General features: G+C 43.5%; 1 protein-coding gene across 2 annotated transcripts in view; it reads left to right on the plus strand.

Annotated features, from left to right (window-relative positions):
* Positions 1–1326: 1326 nt before the first annotated feature.
* CLTRN (collectrin, amino acid transport regulator) overlaps positions 1327–18914 on the plus strand; it is a 42230-nt gene continuing 24642 nt past the window's right edge. For both annotated transcript variants that reach the window (XM_068962868.1, XM_068962869.1), the window contains exons 1-3: positions 1327–1448; positions 2056–2114; positions 6000–6085. In XM_068962868.1, coding sequence (XP_068818969.1) covers positions 1394–1448; positions 2056–2114; positions 6000–6085 — 200 coding nt within the window. In that variant the 5' untranslated portion in view covers positions 1327–1393. The remainder of the gene's footprint in view (positions 1449–2055; positions 2115–5999; positions 6086–18914) is intronic.

Genomic DNA, 18914 nt, shown 5'->3' on the forward strand with positions numbered 1-18914 from the left:
TGATAGAGAGGAAAGCTCCAACACTGGCCTGTTGGGGGCTTGATTGGTATCTGTAGAATGCCCATGAGGGGACAGTTCTTCTCTACTCACTGCCACAGTCCTCAGAGCATCTCTGAGATTTTGTTACAATGTCCGTTTTGACAAAGGATGACCCAAAACACAGTCTGGTTCAGCATGGTGGAGATAGGGTTCAGGTGTAAGTCACCCAGGCTGGTAAAGCGACACCCATTCCACTCCTCCTGTTGCCACCAATGCCTTAAACACTGAATCCTCAGTTTTCTCGTATGTAAGATGATTATAATGCAGCAATGAAGGGCACTGTTTTGAGGATTAAAGGAATAGTCCAGCGAAGCTAGTTCATGGTGAAAGTGAAAGTTGATCAGTCGTGTCTGACTCTTTGCGACCCCATGGACTATACAGTCCATGGAATTCTCCAGGCCAGAATACTGGAGTGGGTAGCCTATCCCTTCTCCAGGGGATCTTCCTGACCCAGGAATCAAACCAGGGTCTCCTGCATTGCAGGTGGATTCTTTAGCAACTGAGCTATCAGGGAAGCCCTAGCTCATGGTAGGTAGTTCCTAATTACTGTTGTATAACTGCACTGACCATCATAGTCACTAGCCACATATTTTTACATTAAATTAATACAAATTCAGTTTCTCAGCAGCAGTAGCCCCATTTCAGGTGCTCAACAGCCACCTATGCCTAGTGGCTAGTACGTTATATGTGCTGTATACATACTATATTATTGCAGATATAGAACATTTCCATCATCACAGAATGTTCCATTGGATAGCACTGCTCTATGTCATTAATTTTACACAACTACCAGACCTTAGGGCTGACCGAAAGCATTCTCTTTGATTTGGAAGCTCTCCTGAATGTTTACCTGTGGAGGTGACAGTCAGATGAAGCCAGTCTTGGAAGGGTGTCCTTTGTTCACCAGAGATAGAAAGGAGTGATGTTTGTTTCCTAAATTAAGATAGTCTATCTGTAAGCCAGATATTTCAGCCCTGAGAAGGCAGAGAGTTCACATTGTAAACCTCCAGAAAGGACTAATTCTTTCCACTGTGCATTTAACCAGACAACAGAAGAAAGGGCCGGGGAGGATTCCAACTTCTGAGTCAGCAGAGAAAACATTCTTTGGAGGTAGAGTTTGGGAAGGACAGCTAATCTGTTTTCCAAACAGATTTTCATAAATAACTGACAGGAGATGGGCTGCTTCTATCAAAGTATTAACCCAAATGATCGGGGTTAATCATTAAACCTTTTAGGTGGTGACTTGCTTCTTTGTCTCATATTCTAATCTGGGTCACAGAATGGCTAAGGCAGCTTTAAGTGAAGGGTGAATTTTTTTTCCCTCCGTTTGCCTTGTGTTTTCCACTCTGAAAGAATGTGGCTGCTCTTTTTTCTAGTAACTGCTATTCGTGCCGATCTCTGTCAACCAGGTACGTAAGCCTTGAAACTTTGAAATAGATTAACAGTTTTCTGAATGATTGACAAGTCTCTGACTGAAAGACTTCTTTATTTTTCTAAATCTGCCGATGTGTTGTGGCTTGAAACTTGAGCCTATGAATGTTTTATGAGTTTGAAAGAAAAATTTCAACCATCTAAGATGATTGCAGTTAAACTTTCAGAAGTATTAAGGACAGTTTAATTGCAATCTGTGTTCTGTTGATTTGGAAAAAAAAAAAAAGTGAACGTGAAAGTCGCTCAATTGTGTCCTACTCTTTGCGACCCCATAGCATGTAGAGTCCGTGGAATTCTCCAGGCCAGAATACTGGAGTGGGTAGCCTTTCTCTTCTCCAGGGGATCTTCCTAACCCAGGATCAAACCCAGGTCTCCTGCATTGCAGGTGGATTCTTTATCAGCTGAACCACCAGGGAAGCCCAAGAGTACTGGAGTGGGTAGCCTATCCCTTTCCCAGAGGATCTTCTTAACCTAGGAATTGAACCAGGGTCTATTGATTTGAGTTGCTTTAAATATTAGGATTTACCAGGCTCCATTTTGACGGATTTTGTCATCATGTACTGCTGTCTTTTTTCTCTCTGGCAGATGCAGAAAATGCTTTTAAAGTGAGACTTAGTATCAGAACAGCCCTGGGAGATAAAGCAGTAAGTGCAGATCCTGCATGTTCCTTTAAAATTTTGTTTGCTAATAACACTGCTTTCTCTGATTATGAGCCTGTGTGCATAGTTATCTTAAACTTGCACAAACTACTTTTAAAGATGTCAAATCTGATATTTTCTTAAAGCAAAACGATTTGTAGTAAAATAGAAATTGTTAATAAAGTGATTTTGCCTGAAGTATTTAATCTGCGGTGTATGCTGGAAAATATGCAAAGTTCTGTACTACCCCAAAACAGGCCTGATTTGGGCTCTGCTCCTCACCGTGGTGGTCATTCGAATTTTGTCAGTCACTTTTCTCATCATTGAAAATAGGGCATGTTTCACCCACGTAAGATTTTTCATGGCACAAAATGTTCCACTTCTGTGGTCATTTGTCCTCAATTCTCAAAATATCAAGATAGCAGCATGAAATATATGTTTATGAAATTAAAGTTAAAAAGCACTCATGGGGCCATGGTAGCTATAGAAACAGTAAAGCTGCTGTTGCTGCTAAGTCGCTTCAGTCGTGACTGACTCTGTGCGACCCCATAGACAGCAGCCCACCAGGCTCCCCCCGTCCCTGGGATTCTCCAGGCAAGAACACTGGAGTGGGTTGCCATTGCCTTCTCCGATAGGAACAGTAAAGAGTCTCGAATTAATGAGATGGAGTTGTGTCATTCTAGTTTCAGTTTGCCAGTGTGGTCTGTGAAAATTTTCCCCAATAGAAGGTGAGAGTAAGATGCCTCAGGCTAGAGATGGTAAAAAGAAATGCTGAAGAAACTTGGACATATTCGGTTTGCAAGGCAATCCACCATTTTGTTCACTCAATGAGTAATAATCATTCTAACACCAGCATTCCTTGAGAACTTACCTTGCTTTCTACCTGGGACCCTTCTAATCACTTTGCCCACATTAGCTCATTTAGCTCTCACAACAGCCTTTTGAGGAAGATGACATGGGTATTCCCATTCTCATTAGGTGGATGAGAAAACAGAGGTGCAAAGACATTAAGTGACCTACTCGTGATCTCAAGTCAGCAGGGGGCGGTGGTCAGGTTTGATGGCAGAATCCACCATCTCTGCCAGTGCGTAGGGTTGCTTTTCCCAGAATCCTCTGAGGGCAGGCACCACGCTGGATGCTCAGGATGTGGTACAGCTAAAACCAGACTTATCCTTGCCCTTGGGGAGCTTATAGTCATGGGATTGGTTGCATATCCAATGAACCAAATGCAAGTGTGTGATCTTGACAAGCATTTCAGGAAAGAGAAGTCCACAGGGACTTTGGCCTCATTAGAGGCCACAGGACCTGGCATTTACTGTGAGGTCTAAAACACTAGTAGAAGTGAACCTGGGGAATACAAGGAAAGAGGGTGAAAGGACTAGCACATGCCAAGGCTTATTACAAGGGAGGAACGTAGGAAGAGTGAAGGGTGGAAGGATGGCCAAGGTGTTTGGAACTGGAGCAGTGAAGAGGAGCATCGCGTGTAATAAGCTTCGAGAGAAAGGAGGGGTCAGGCCCAAGAATGTATGGATTGTATTGAGGAGTTTTGCTATTATTTCTAAAGCAAGTGGGGGTTTCGTGGAAGGGGTGTCATGACAGAATGTGTGTTTGCAAGACACTTTGGCCACAGAGTAGAAGAAGGTGTCATGACAGAATGTGTGTTTGCAAGACACTTTGGCCACAGAGTAGAAGAAAGACTCAAAGAGACTAGAGTAGACAGAAGGAACCAGTTGGGAGGCGATTGGAGCAGTACGGGTGAGAGATGATGGCCATTTGGAGTCCAGTGTGTTGGTGGAGAGAGGGGCAGTGAAAGGATTTGAGAGCCATGGGATGGGATGGCAAGGAAAGGAAGAGGATAGGTCAAGGATAAGCAACTAGATGGATGATGGCCCCTTTAAGACTCAGGGAACTGAGAATAGATAAGAAAACCATGGCTTTTGGACTTACTGAGTTTGAGGCATTATTGAACTGGCTTGAGATATCCATTGCCGCGTCTCTTGCACTGAAGGGATGATGACAGCGCTGATGAAGAAGGTGGAGGATGGCCAGAGGAGAGGGGCTGGCCTTGAGCTTTGTGATTCTTAAAGCGCTTGCAGAGGAGGCAGAGGGACAGCAGGAAGACCAGGAGGATGCTGTGTCAGGAGAGGGAAGAGAGTGCTTTCAGATGAAGGGAGTGTTCAAGAGCGTTGAGTGCTGTTGAGGGGCCAGGCGAGGGGAGACTGAAAACTGCTCACTGTGTGGAGCAACGTGAAGATCATTGGTAGCACGAGAGAGCTGCTTTGTGGAGTGCAGGGACCGGAAGGCGGGTGGAGGGGGTTCACGATACATGGTCAGTGACCAGCTGCAGACGGAAGGATGGACAGCTCCTGCAAGAATTTTGGTTGCGAAGGGCAGGAGAGAAACGACAGTTGGTAGAAGAAGGAGGACTGAATAAAGCGATTTGGCTTTGTTATTTTAATGGGAAAGACTTAAGCATAGTTCAAAGTCAATGAACAGCTTCCAGTCAGCATTGAATGCACAGAGGGAAACTGATATAGTTTAGATCCAGAGAAGGGCCAAATGGAAGCATTCCTAATAGCGGTGGATGGAGTAGCCATTGACCGGAGGAGAAACACCACATGTGGCCCTTGGGGGAGGATGTGGATACGACATGTGCCTGTGGAAGAAGTTTTGTACTTGGTGTCAGGAGGGCAGGAGGTGGGATGTGCGTCAGTGGATGACTCGAGATGTATCTATTACTTAAGAAACAAGAGTGCTTAGTGAAAGTGAGGAATGAAGGAAAGCATGGAGGTGTGGAGGGTGTGGTGGGGGCTGAAGGAGGTTTGAAACAGTCATTGTGAACCATGAGGGAGAGACAACTGGTGGAAACCCCTAAGGGGATGCCAGGCAGTTTGGGAGTAGGTCACCATGAATTGAGTTAAGCCACACTGTTTCGTGATTTTCTCCAGTTATGCTAGATTACACACCTAAAATGTGGGTCAACCACCTTAGTTTGCTGCTGCTAAGTCACTTCAGTCGTGTCCGACTCTGTGCGACCCCATAGATGGCAGCCCACCAGGCTCCCCCGTCCCTGGGATTAGGGCTGCTGTAATAGTACCACAGACTCGGTGGCTTAAACGATGGACATCTGTTTTCTCTCATTTTGGAGGCTCGAAGTCCAAGATCAAGGTTTCAGCAGGGTTGATTCCTTTTGAGTTCTGTGAGAGAGGGATGTGTTCCAGACCATCTCCTTGCTTGTAGGTGGCTGTGTTCACATGTTTTCCCTCTGTGTCTGTGTCCAAATTTCCTGTTCTTACAATGACACCCATCATATTGGATTAGGACCCACCCTAATGATCTGATTTTAACCTAATCGCCTGGGTAAAGACACTGTCTTCCATATATGGTTACATTTTGAGGTACTGGGGGTCAGGATTTTAACATACAAATTTCTTTGTGGGAAGTACAATTCAGCCCATCACATGCACATACACTCAAGTTTTCAGCTAAGAAAATGAAAACTTGTATTAATACAGGAAAGGAAGCTGAGATGGGGAGTCAGTTTATGAGGGAAGAGAGAAAGGATGAAAAGGAATCAACTGTTTGCATACAGGATGAGATGTCCAAATGCCCTGTTTGTTGACTGGTTACTAATACTGCAGATTTTGAAGAAGAGTGTGCAGTGGGAAACACACCACACTTGCAGTGATAGAATAACCAGGAGATTCTATCCTAAACATTATGGTGACATGATTTATCATGGTCCCCAGTCTTTTTTTATGTGAGATGAAAGAGAGAGACACAGACAGACACACACACACCAACACCACTGTGGCCGCAGTTACAACCCAATGGACCAGTTCTTATTCCGTGCCTCTCTACTTTTCATTCTCTGTGTTACTTCTCTTTCAGTATGCTTGGGATACAAATGAAGAGTATCTCTTCAAGGCAATGGTGGCTTTCTCCATGAGAAAAGTTCCCAACAGAGAAACAACTGAGTAAGTAAACAGTGAAAAGTCTTAATTGATTGCTTGCAATATTATTTGAGATAGAATTAAAGTAAAACTCAATCTTGAAAATAATTTATTTAAATATTATTTTTAAGGGACCCACGTTTTAATTTAACATTTAAAAAACCTTTATAATCTAGGTCAGCTTATAGTTTATATCATGTTCAAATAATGCTCTTCATTCAATAGGCACTATGGAGATAAATATAAAAATTTGTAGTTATATGTCAGAAGCTTTCTTTTTTTTTGTCATAAGCTTTCTAGATTTCTATTTTATGTATATTTCTCTTGTTGGTACGATAGATAGATGGAAAGAGAAGAGTTCTATTCTCATTGTATTGGTCTGCTCTGGCTGCCATTATAAAATACCATAGACTGGGTGACTTAAACAACAGAAATTTATTTCTCACTGTTCAGGCGGCTGAGAGAGTTGAAGAATAAGATGCTGACAACGTAGGTTTCGATCTGAGGCCTCTCCTTTCAGCTTGTAGGTGCCACCAAATCTTTGTATGCTCACATGACCTCTTTTTGGTTGAAGGAGAACTGGCAGGAGAGAGAACGAGCATTCTGGAGTCTTTTTGGATGAGGGTGGTAATCCTTTCTATCAGTTAAATGACATCTCATTTAACTCAAATTATCTCCTTATAGGCCCTGTCTCCAAATGCATTCACATTTAGGGTTAGAGCTTCAACATATGAATTTGGGGAGGAGGATAAATCCATAGCACTCATTTTGAAAATAATTTTACATATGTATAGGTTCATCGTACTGTTGGTATCTGTCATAGCACCTTGTTTATTTTCTTAAAAGTTTTAGTACAGTTTTAATAGTTTTACATTTTTGTCTATTCTTCCAGAGGAATCTTCCCTATTTGTGATGTTTCTTTTCATCTCTATTTGTGGTTAGGGTAACACTCCTGGTTTTTCTCTACCCTCTTCCTTCACTATTCCCCTTGAGAGGTGAAATGACTGAACTGATCTGATTGATGGGCTGGAAGGGGAAGCCAGCGTACTCTCAGCACACATTTTTCTGTGCTGCTCCTCACACTAAATACAGAATCAGGCCCTGCCTGGGCAGGCTCACACACCCTCACGGCTCTTTGTGCTTTCTACAGCTATGGACTGTTTAGATTGGTAGGTACCAGATCCTAAAGTGTTAAATATCTTGCCTCTTACTCCAGTATGTGGTGATAGCTGTTCAGCTCTACCTGGGTCGTTAGAGATGAATTTATCTCATTTCAGAATTTTTTTACAATTCGGAAGGAAATTTACCTGCTGATGAAAGTCATATCCTCCAATGAAGTCTTTTATTTTAGTCTCCTGTTTGCTTCATTCTTTTGTCTTCTGTTAAAAACCTAGCAGAGAGGGTTTCTATTTATTGGTCCTACTCAAAGCCACAATGTATTATGCATGAGCTGTGAATATAAGGAATAAACAGAAGAGTAACATTTGGAGGAACAAAATAAACATACAATATGTGGATTTGTGTGTTCACACACACACGTATTTTAAAATATGTAACATATTCACATGATTCAAAAAATTAAAAGAAGGGGGTGTAAGGTTAAAAAAAAATGCCCTAAGTGAACTCTACTCTTATTTTATAGATTTTTAGAAAAGATATATTTGCTTTTACTTATGCCTTTAAACTGAAGCATTCTTTCTGAAATGATATTAATATCCTTTTTAAAATAAAAAAAGTAGAAGATTGCCTTCTAAAAAATCAAAAAGGAAAAATACAAGGAGAAAAGGGAACCCTAGTACTCTATTGGTGGGGATGTAAATTGGTGCAGCTACTATGGAAAACAGTATGGAGTTTCCTCAAAAAACTAAAAATATGTGTACAGGCATAAATATATTTATTATATTTGTAAAAATTCACTGTGTACAATTGCAGACCAAGGTTGCTATTCTGTAATTTATGGGATATTATGTTTTAAAGACCATCTTGGAATACAATTAGAGAACTTAGTATTTTGATGTACTAAGACCTATTTTAAGTTTAATATTTTACCTATGCAAAAACTTTAAAGATGTTATTTTCAAAAGTTAAAAAAAAACACCCTAAAAATAGAATTAACATATGACCCAGCAGACCATTCCTGGTTATTTATCAGAAAAAAGAAACATGCTAATTCAAAAAGATACACACATCCCAATGTTCATAGAAATGTTATTTAAATTAGCTAAGATTCAGAAGCAACCTAAGTGCCCATCAGTAGATGAACAGATATAGAAGATGGTGTACACACACACAGACACAAATGGAATACTACTCCACCAGAAAAAAGAGTGAAATTTTACCATTTGCAACAATGTGGATGTACTTGGGAGGGTATTATGTTTAGTGAAATTTAAGTCAGACACATACTGCATGTTATCACTTCTATGTGGAATCCAGAAAATAAAGCAGACTTGTGAAAATAACAAAAAGAAACAGACTCAGATATAGAGAACAACCTCAGTTCAGTTCAGTCACTCAGTCATGTCTGACTCTTTGTGACCCCATGAATCGCAGCACGCCAGGCCTCCCTGTCCATCACCAACTCGCGGAGTTCACTCAGATTCATGTCCATCGAGTCAGTGATGCCATCCAGCCATCTCATCCTCTGTCGTCCACTTCTGCTCCTGCCCCCAATCCCTCCCAGCATCAAAGTCTTTTCCAATGAGTCAACTCTTCGCATGAGGTGGCCACAGTACTGGACTTTCAGCTTTAGCATCATTCCTTCCAAAGTAATCCCAGGACTGATCTCCTTCAGAATGGACTGGTTGGATCTCCTTGCAGTGCAAGGGACTCTGAAGAGTCTTCTCCAGCACTTCAAAAGCATCATTCTTCAGCGCTCAGCCTTCTTCACAGTCCAACTCTTACATCCATACATGACCACAGGAAAAACCATAGCCTTGACTAGACGAACCTTAGTCAGCAAAGTAATGTCTCTGCTTTTGAATATGCTATCTAGGTTGGTCATAACTTTTCTTCCAAGGAGTAAGCATCTTTTAATTTCATGGCTGCAGTCACCATCTGCAGTGATTTTGGAGCCCCCACCCCAAAAAGTCTGACACTGTTTCCACTGTTTCCCCATCTACTTCCCATGAAGTGATGGGACTGGATGCCATGATCTTCGTTTTCTGAATGTTGAGCTTTAAGCCAACTTTTTCACTCTCCTCTTTCACTTTTATCAAGAGGCTTTTTAGTTCCTCTTCACTTTCTGCCATAAGGGTGGTGTCATCTGCATATCTGAGATTATTGATATTTCTCCCAGCAGTCTTGATTCCAGCTTGTGTTTCTTCCAGTCCAGCGTTTCTTATGATGTACTCTGCATATAAGTTAAATAAGCAGAGTGACAATATACAGCCTTGACATACTCCTTTTCCTATTTGGAACCAGTCTGTTGTTCCATGTCCAGTTCTAACTGTTGCTTCCTGACCTGCATACAGATTTCTCAAGAGGCAGGTCAGGTGGTCTGGTATTCCCATCTCTTGAAGAATTTTCCACAGTTGATTGTGATCCACACAGTCAAAGGCTTTGGCATAGTCAATGAAGCAGAAATAGATGTTTTTCTGGAACTCTCTTGCTTTTTCCATGATCCAGCAGATGTTGGCAATTTGATCTCTGGTTCCTCTGCCTTTTCTAAAACCAGCTTGAACATCAGGGAGTTCACGGTTCACATATTGCTGAAGGCTGGCTTGGAGAATTTTGAGCATTACTTTACTAGCATGTGAGATGAGTGCAATTGTGTGGTAGTTTGAGCATTCTTTGGCATTGCCTTTCTTTGGGATTGGAATGAAAGCTGACCTTTTCCAGTCCTGTGGTCACTGCTGAGTTTTCCGAATTTGCTGGCATATTGAGTGCAGCACTTTCACAGCATCATCTTTCAGGATTTGAAATAGCTCAACTGGAATTCCATCACCTCCACTAGCTTTGTTCATAGTGATGCTTTCTAAGGCCCACTTGACTTCACACTCCAGGATATCTGGCTCTAGGTGAGTGATCACACCATCGTGATTATCCAGGTTGTGAAGATCTTTTTTGTACAGTTCTTCTGTGTATTCTTGCCACCTTTTCTTAATATCTTCTGCTTCTGTTAGGTCCATACCATTTCTGTCCTTTCTTGAGCGCATCTTTGCATGAAATGTTCCCTTGGTATCTCTAATTTTCTTGAAGAGATCTCTAGTCTTTCCCATTCTGTTCTTTCCCTCTATTTGCATTGATCGCTGAAGAAGGCTTTGTTATCTCCTTGCTATTGTTTGGAACTCTGCAATCAGATGCTTATATCTTTCCTTTTCTCCTTTGCTTTTTGCTTCTCTTCTTTTCACAGCTATTTGTAAGGCCTCCTCAGACAGCCATTTTGCTGTTTTGCATTTCTTTTTCATGGGGATGGTCTTCATCCCTATCTCCTGTACAATGTCAGGAACCTCATTCCATAGTTCATCAGGCACTCTATCTATCAGATCTAGGCCCTTAAATCTATTTCTCACTTCCACTGTATAATCATAAGGGATTTGATTTAGGTCATACCCGAATGGTCTAGCGGTTTTCCCTACTTCCATTTCAGTCTGAATTTGGTAATAAAGAGTTCATGATCTGAGCCATGGTCAGCTCCTGGTCTTGTTTTTGTTGACTGTATAGAGCTTCTCCATCTTTGGCTGCAAAGAATATAATCAATCTGATTTTGGTGTTGACCATCTGGTGATGTCCATGTGTAGAGTCTTCTCTTGTGTTGTGACCAGTGCATTTTCTTGGCAAAACTCTTAGCCCTGCTTCATTCCACATTCCAAGGCCAAATTTGCCTGTTACTCCAGGTGTTTCTTGACTTCCTACTTTTTCATTCCAGTCCCCTATAATGAAAAGGACATCTTTTTGGGGTGTTAGTTCTAAAAGTTCTTGTAGGTCTTCATAGAACTGTTCAACTTCAGCTTCTTCAGCATTACTGGTTGGGGCATAGACTTGGATTACCGTGATATTGAATGGTTTGCCTTGGAGATGAACCGAGATCATTCTGTCGTTTTTGAGATTGCATCCAAGTACTGCATTTCGGACTCTTTTGTTGACCATGATGGCTACTCCATTTCTTCTACGGGATTCCTGCTCGCAGTGGTAGATATAATGGTCATCTGAGTTAAATTCACCCATTCTAGTCCATTGTAGTTCGCTGATTCCTAGAATGTCAATGTTCACTCTTGCCATCTCTTATTTGACCACTTCCCAATTTGCTTTGATTCATGGACCTGACATTCCAGGTTCCTATGCAATATTGCTCTTTACAGCATCGGACCTTGCTTCTATCACCAGACACATCCACAACTGGGTATTTTTTTGCTTTGGCTCCATCCCTTCATCCTTTCTGGAGTTATTTCTCCACTGATCTCCAGTAGCATATTGGGAACCTAATGTCCTGGGGAGTTCTTCTTTTGGTATCTTATCATTTTGCCTTTTCCTACTGTTCATGGGGTTCTCAAGGCAAGAATACTGAAGTGGCTTGCCATTCTCTTCTCCAGTGGACCACATTCTGTCAGGCCTCTCCACCATGACCCGCCCCTCTTTGGTTGTCCCTCAGGCATGGCTTGGTTTCATTGAGTTAGACAAGGCTGTGGTCCTAGCGTGATTAGATTGACTAGTTTTCTGTGAGTATGGTTTCAGTGTGTCTGCCCTCTGATGCCCTCTTGCAACACCTACCATCTTACTTGGGTTTCTCTTACCTTGGGCGTGGGGTATCTCTTCATGGCTGCTCCAGCAAAGCACAGCCGCTGCTCCTTACCTTGGACGAGAGGTATCTCCTCACCGCCGCCCTTCCTGACCTTCAGCGTGGGATGGCTCCTCTAGGCCTCCTGCGCCCGCACAGCCACCACTCCTTGGACATGGGGTTGCTCCTCCTGGCCGCCACCCCTGGCCTCGGGCGTGGGGTTGCTCCTCCCGGCTGCCGCCTCTGACCTCGGACACAGGGTGGCTCCTAGTGACTACCAAAGGGGAGAGGGAAGGGGGAAGGACAAGAAGGGGCATGGAATTAAGAGGTAGAGTTTGCTGTATGTAAAATAAATAAACTACAGGGATATATTATATAGCACAGAAAATATAGCCAATATTTTATAACTGTAAATGGAGTATAGCCTTTAAAATTGCAAATCAATATGTTGTACCCCTAAAATTTATATAATATTGTACATAAACTATACCTCAATTTAAAAAAAGAAAAACATAAGGAAAAAAGCCATTGGCCATCTCACAATGCTAAAACCCCTCAACTAGTCTCTTTTAATCTCTGTTATTCTTGATCAGCAGAATTTATATATACTGTTTTTTTATTATACTCTTACTTCCTCTGAGTGCAAAATTTCATCTTGTGACTATGTTAAATCATGCTTCCATTCTTAGGAAAAGTTAATTTAAATTTATAATATTTTAGATTAATTTTGAGAAATTCACTTTTGAAATTTTTTATTTTCCCAAGCCTGCACCTTGTAGGAGTCTATGAATGTATGATCTGGTTTATTTGCTGAGATGTTTTAACTGGGTGCATAGGGTATATACTGTAGCTTTTGTTGCCAATGTCAGTTGAAAAAATTGAAAAGTGCAAAACTAGATTGGGGTTCAACAAATTTTTCCCTGTAAATGCTCAGTTTGAGTTTCAGCAGTACTGCTGTCAGAAGGCTGAGTGATGAGGGCTGCCTAATGAATCAGGATGTGTTTAAGATGCAGTACAGGTGCTGGGCCCGATTCTACATGTGCTGCCCTAAAGGTGGCTGCATCTTTACCCGAGCATGTGGCCCTCTGGGAAAGGGGAACACACGACACAAGATAGATTGAAAACAACTTCCCAGGCAGACTGCCTCTCCCAAGTGTGACAGGTAACAGAAAAACACCAGTAGCTTGGCAAATGGATCAGATTTTAAATCTGCCTTTCAGAGGTCTTTTTGTGCCAGTGTCAGGCAGATTGAATTCGAGAGGGGTGGCATGTATCCCTTTGAGGATGGCTTCAGGGATTCAAATTGTGAACGTTTGCCAGTTTAAAAAAATTTTTTTCCTGCTTGTTGCTTATTCTATGGATATTGCAGAAAACTTAAAGATACTGAGGTGTACTGAATGGAAAATGTAAAGAACAACTCACTAATGAGGGCTTCCCTGGTGGCTCAGTGGTAAAGAACCTGCCTGCCCAGGCCGGAGACTCTGGAGACACAGGTTTGATACCTGGGTTAGGAAGATCCGCTGGAGGAGAGCATGGCAACACACTCCAATATTCTTGCCTGTAGAATCCCATGAACAGATGAGCCTGGAGGGCTATAGTCCATGGGGTCACAAAGAGTCAGACATGACTTAGCAAGTCAGCAACAACTCGCTAAAGATAGCAATGAACAGAGTAATGAAGAGGTGTCATGATCACCTCCATGACACAGGGTTATTGTCTCCTCTGCATATTTGGGAACCTACGAGCAGCCTACCCTTGACCCAGTAGAACCTGGCTGGACTCTGCAGGAGGGTGTTCCTTCTAGAGTGAGGTCCTGGCTGCCTCCATGTGGGACTTACATCCAGTCAGCATGACCCCACGCAGGCAGTGGAAGAGAAGGTCAGGGGTCCCAAAGGCAGAGGTGTGGGCCTGCAGAGAGGGGGCGGGGCACCTCCACCACCTTCCCCAGAGGACGGGTGGGCTGGGTGGCAGCAGTGTGCACTTGCAGCCCACAGGGAGCTGACAGCTGGGCCCATGTGAGGATCTGGTGCCCAGGCCACACTGGTGCCAAACTTGCCTGCTCCCCTGCCCACCCCAGGTCACACAGAGCCGCGAGTAGAGAGAGGAGTCGTCAGTGAGAGGAGAGATGGGCACGTCGTTCCCCAATTTGCACACGTGCCGAGGAGCAGCACCAGAGTAGCAGCGCCTAGAGCTCTGGACACCATGAGTGTGTCCAGGCACTGAGACCATCATGCGCGTGGAATAGAGACTGGCACCTGCCTCTCAGCTGGAGAAAGCTGAAGGCAAAGGCAGCTCGAGCCTGCATGAGCGAGAGTGGCTTTGCCAGCAGTCTGCCTTCGGATGGCTGCTGGGGCCAAGTGGAGGCCACTGAAGGGAGCTGGACGGGCCTGTGGGGCCCAAGATCCAAGTGCAGGGCCCAGGGAAGGCGGAGAGTGGGCAGGCAGGGCGAGGTGGAAGCCATCGTCTGTGCCAGGGGAAGGGCCAGTGCAGAGATCACCACACCTTCTCCGAAGGCCCCAAGTGCACTCTGGAGGGACAGGAGGGCCCGCCATGATGAGGCCACCAGCAGGCAGGGGCACACGGGGAGCCCACCTGGGGAACCGAAGCTGGCCTCGTCCTCTCCTGCAGATCCCCGCCCCCGCCCCTGTCCCTTTTCCATCCCTCAGTGAGCAGGAGTCGGGGGAGGTCAGGGGCTATGGGCAGGAGGAGTGGAGCCTGGAGGGCAGAATGCATCCTGCACAGGCCAGCCCAGTGGGGAGGGAAACTGGGTGTTAGAGGCGCGAAGACAGTTGATCTAGGTTTTGATGAGACTGGCCTGAGCTCTTAAACAGCCAGAAATGCCACGCCAGCTCCATCAGTCCCTCCAGATGCTGCAGGAGTGAAGGAGAGAGAGAGCTGACAGAGCACCCAAGGCTGTGGTGTGAGAAGCAGAAGACTCTTCTTCACTGGGCTCTCCTGAGGCTGCATGTGCCGCACTGCTGGGTGGGAGCCAGAGAAACTGGTAGCCACTATCGGAAGCCTGCTGTGTAGGCTGCCACATAGGCCCTGAGACTTCAGTGATGGATAAATCCAGGTCCCACAGAGGACATTCGCGAGAAGCTGGCCCAGGCACACATGGAAGATGAATGAAATGTGACAGAACCAATTCTTTTGAAATCGTTACTGACAGATCTTGATATCAGGTGCTTTTCTTGCTCTTCCACGAGTTTTCTTAAAAGTAGGGGGGATGATTCAAGTAAAAGACTAAGTGGAAGAAAGTTCTGCTCTTATTGGATCAAGTTACATTCAGTTTTCTTGGGACTTTGAAAATAGTAAACAGGTGTTTTCAAGGTTTTGTTGTAAAGTTTAGTCCAGATTTTTGAAAAGATTTTCACAGGAAGTTTTAAATGTTGAAAGTATTATCTCAGGAAATTATGACAAAATTTTAGCCCATTTTCCAGGTCAACTGAGAAATTTATCTGCCTCCTTTACTCAAATACTGTTTTTATCAGATGATTTATCATTTTTAGCAGAGAAGAAGTGTAACTCAAGCACGGTGTTCTCTTTCTGAGTAAAATGATGTAGGGCACAGAATGAATTTCTCCCTCTGTCTAATTATTCAGGGATAAGCCTTGTGATCTAAGAAGGAACAACATGCTCTTGTATCCATGGTAAGGGGATTAACAGTCTTGTGCTTGTAAAAGAGCAGCCCAGCTCCTATTTAGTCCTTTGATTTCAAGAAACAAGAGCCTGATTCTTCTCAGCCCAGTTGGCCCTGTCTGGTGCCACTGATGAGAAGTGGCAGTGGAGCCACTTCTTAGACAGTTCCCTTCAGTCCAGGGCTCCCCACGCTTTAGGAAAGGGAGTGGACAGTTCTGTCTTTTTAGTGGTTTGCTGACAGAAGCAATTGTTTATGTCTAAGTATTGCTGTTTCTGACACAGTTTGACAAAATTATTATTCAAGTGAATACAAAGAATTCCATCAGACCCACGTATATTTACAAATCTTGAAAATGTGTGTTTTCCATTTAGCTGTGCTAGTGCAATTTCACTCTGTGTTTATTTTTATTGAACTGTAATAGAGCCCATTATGTGAGCTGCAAGTGTAAAACATAATGACTTGATATTGGTGTGTATTGTGAAATGATCACCACAATAAGTATGAATAACATCTGTCACCATGTATTGTAATAAGATTTTATTTGTCGTGATGAGACCTTTTAAAAACTTAGGCATTTCAGTTTATTTATTACATCAAAACATGCTTTGAAAGACTAGTTCAGTAAGTGCTGTTGGCTGATTTTTCATTTCATGCAAACCCTAGAGGACATTCACTCTGGTCACTTTGGGAAGAAAGACTGTGGAAGAAGTCATGCTGGTTGGATGTATGATGTATGAATGGAAGGAATTTGCATCTTTTGGTCGCTAAGTAACTTATCTATTGAAATCTGTAAATCAGTCTTCATGTTACTTACTTTAGCACCAACTTTCTTTACATGTACACTTCCTCTTGGCTATTTCTGTCTGCATGATATTCAGGAGTCTTCGTATACTAGGGAGTCCTCTGTGTTATGCTGTCTGAATATTTGTGGCTGGGGAACAAAGGTTTGGGAAAGAAATCTCCCTCCTTCCCTTTATTCCTTTTCTATTATTGCTATGCTACCCCCAACTTAGTTTCTCTGTTCCTCTCTTTTTGGGATATTGTAGAAACAGTGAATAAAAACGATGGAGCTCATTTCTCCATTCTGTTAGTTCATCCATCCATCCATTCATTTCACAGTCCCTGAGTGTCCACATGGACGGCTCTTTGGGAATACAGCCTTGGCCTCAGGCCCCAGGCCCGGAGAAGTCTTGTGTTGCTGATGGACAGGGTGCTTGATAGGCTCCCAGGGGATGTCAGCTGATAAAATTGAAAATGGTGTTCAAAGCTTAGTCTATGAAATTCTCCTGTGGGTAGAAATTAGAACCCCTCCTGACAAAGACTGTCGACAAGCAACATGGAATTCAGAAGTCCTGTTCTCCCCACAATCCTGGGTCAATTCTCAGATGGAGCATGGAGCTTGTGGGCAGATTCTGGCAACTTGGGAGTTTTGGCTTCCATGTTGGATTTAATCTTTTGTTAGGCTCACACTATGAACTTGATCTTCAAGAGTGTTTTTTTAAAAAAATTTATGTATTTTTTTAATTGAAGGATTATTGCTTTACAGAACTTAGTTGCTTTCTGTCAAACCTCAACGTGAATCAGGCATAAGTATACACATGCCACCTCCCACTGGAACCTCCCTCCATCCTCCTCCCCACCCCACCCAGCTAGGTTGATACTGAGCTCCTGTCTGAGTTCATAATTCCCCCGAGTCATACAGCAAATTCCCATTGGCTACCTATTTTACTGGCTTAAAGCTGGCTTAAAATTCAGTATTCAGAAAACTAAGATCATGGCATCTGGTTCCATCCCTCCATGCCAAATAGATGGAGAAACAATGGAAACAGTGACAGACTTTATTTTCTTGGGCTCCAGAATCACTGGAGATGGTGACTGCAGCCATGAAATTAAAAGACGTTTGTTCCTTGGAAGAAAAGCTATGACCAACCTAGACAGCATATTGAAAAGCAAAGACATTACTTTGCCAAGAAAGGTCTGTCTAGTCAAGGCTATGGTTTTTCTAGTAGCCATGTACGGATGTGAGAGTTGGACTATAAAGAAAGCTGAGCGCCGAAGAATTGATGCTTTTGAACTGTGGTGTTGGAGAAGACTCTTGAGAGTCCCTTGGACTGCAAGGAGATCAAGCTAGTCAGTTGTAAAGGAAATCAGTCCTTCCAATGGACTGATGTTGAAGCCAAATCCCAATACTTTGGCCACCTGATGCAAAGAGCTGACTCATTGGAAAAGACCCTGATGCTTGGAATGATTGAAGGCAGGAGGAGAAGGGGAGAACAGAGGACGAGAGATAGTTGGATGGCATCAGTGACTCAATGGACTGAGTTTGAGGAAGCGCCGGGAGTTGGTGATGGTCAGGGAAGCCTGGCAGGCTGCAGTCCATGGGGTGTCACAGACTCAGACAGGACCGGGCGACTGAAGTGAACTGAATTGACCTATTTTACATATGGTAATGTAAGTTTCCATGATCTCACCCTCTCCAAGAGTCTTAATAGCACTAAATGCCCTTGCAGTTGAAGTCTTCTCCCAACCCCCGCTAACCATAGTGGCCAGTCATTGTTAGCTCTTAGTGAGCATCTGTGAGTGAATGAAGCATGCTTAACATCTTGGCTGTTAACCCAGGGGCCTCCTGGGCTACAGTGAACATGAGAAGATGTGTGACCCCCCATTTCTCCCTCTCGTTGCACCTGACTGCTTGGGTGGATACTCCCTGGGGAATGTAGTGCGGATGGTCACAATAGAAGGAGGTCTCCCTTCCTGTGGTTTAGCTCGTGTTGGACTTCAGTGTCTTACCCCTGTGGGAACCAAGACAGTGGTTAATTTCTCAAAGGATCTTCCAAACCAGGAGGCAACCCCAGCCCACTGGGGCGTCTCCATCTTCACGTGCAGCCTCTGCTTTGCAGCTGCCTCCAGAAGCAGGGGTGTGCTTTCCCCTGGCCCTTTCTCCACAACAAGTAGGCTTACTCCATCCCAGGTCAACTGCTTCAGTCAGAAGAAAATGGAAACACATCTCTGCAATTCTGTCTATTTCTGTAGCTGTAATTTGTAGAGCACAAGCTTACTGGTGTGTTTGCTTAAAACCTTAGGCTTTTTTTGGCCAAACCATCATGGAGGAGGGATACTTACATGTTCTTCTATTGAGGAAGACCCAAGCAGCTAAAACTAATCACCTTTTTGCTGATATCAATTTTGGAGAAATGATGCTTCTTAAGACATAGAATGGGAGATATCCTAATAAATATTTGTTTTTTAAATTTAAATTTATTTATTTTAATTGGAGGCTAATTACTTTATAATATTGCGTTGGTTCTGCCACACATCAACATGAATCCACCACGGGCGCACACATGTTCCCCATCCTGAACCCTCTCCCACCTCCCTCCTCATACTCTCCCTCCGGGTCATCCCAGTGCACCAGCCCCAAGCATCCTGTTTTGAACCTGGACTGGTAATTAGTTTCTTACATGATATTATACATGTTTCCATGACATTCCCCC

This window comes from Capricornis sumatraensis, chromosome X, assembly GCF_032405125.1.
Source record: "Capricornis sumatraensis isolate serow.1 chromosome X, serow.2, whole genome shotgun sequence".
Lineage (NCBI taxonomy): Eukaryota > Metazoa > Chordata > Mammalia > Artiodactyla > Bovidae > Capricornis > Capricornis sumatraensis.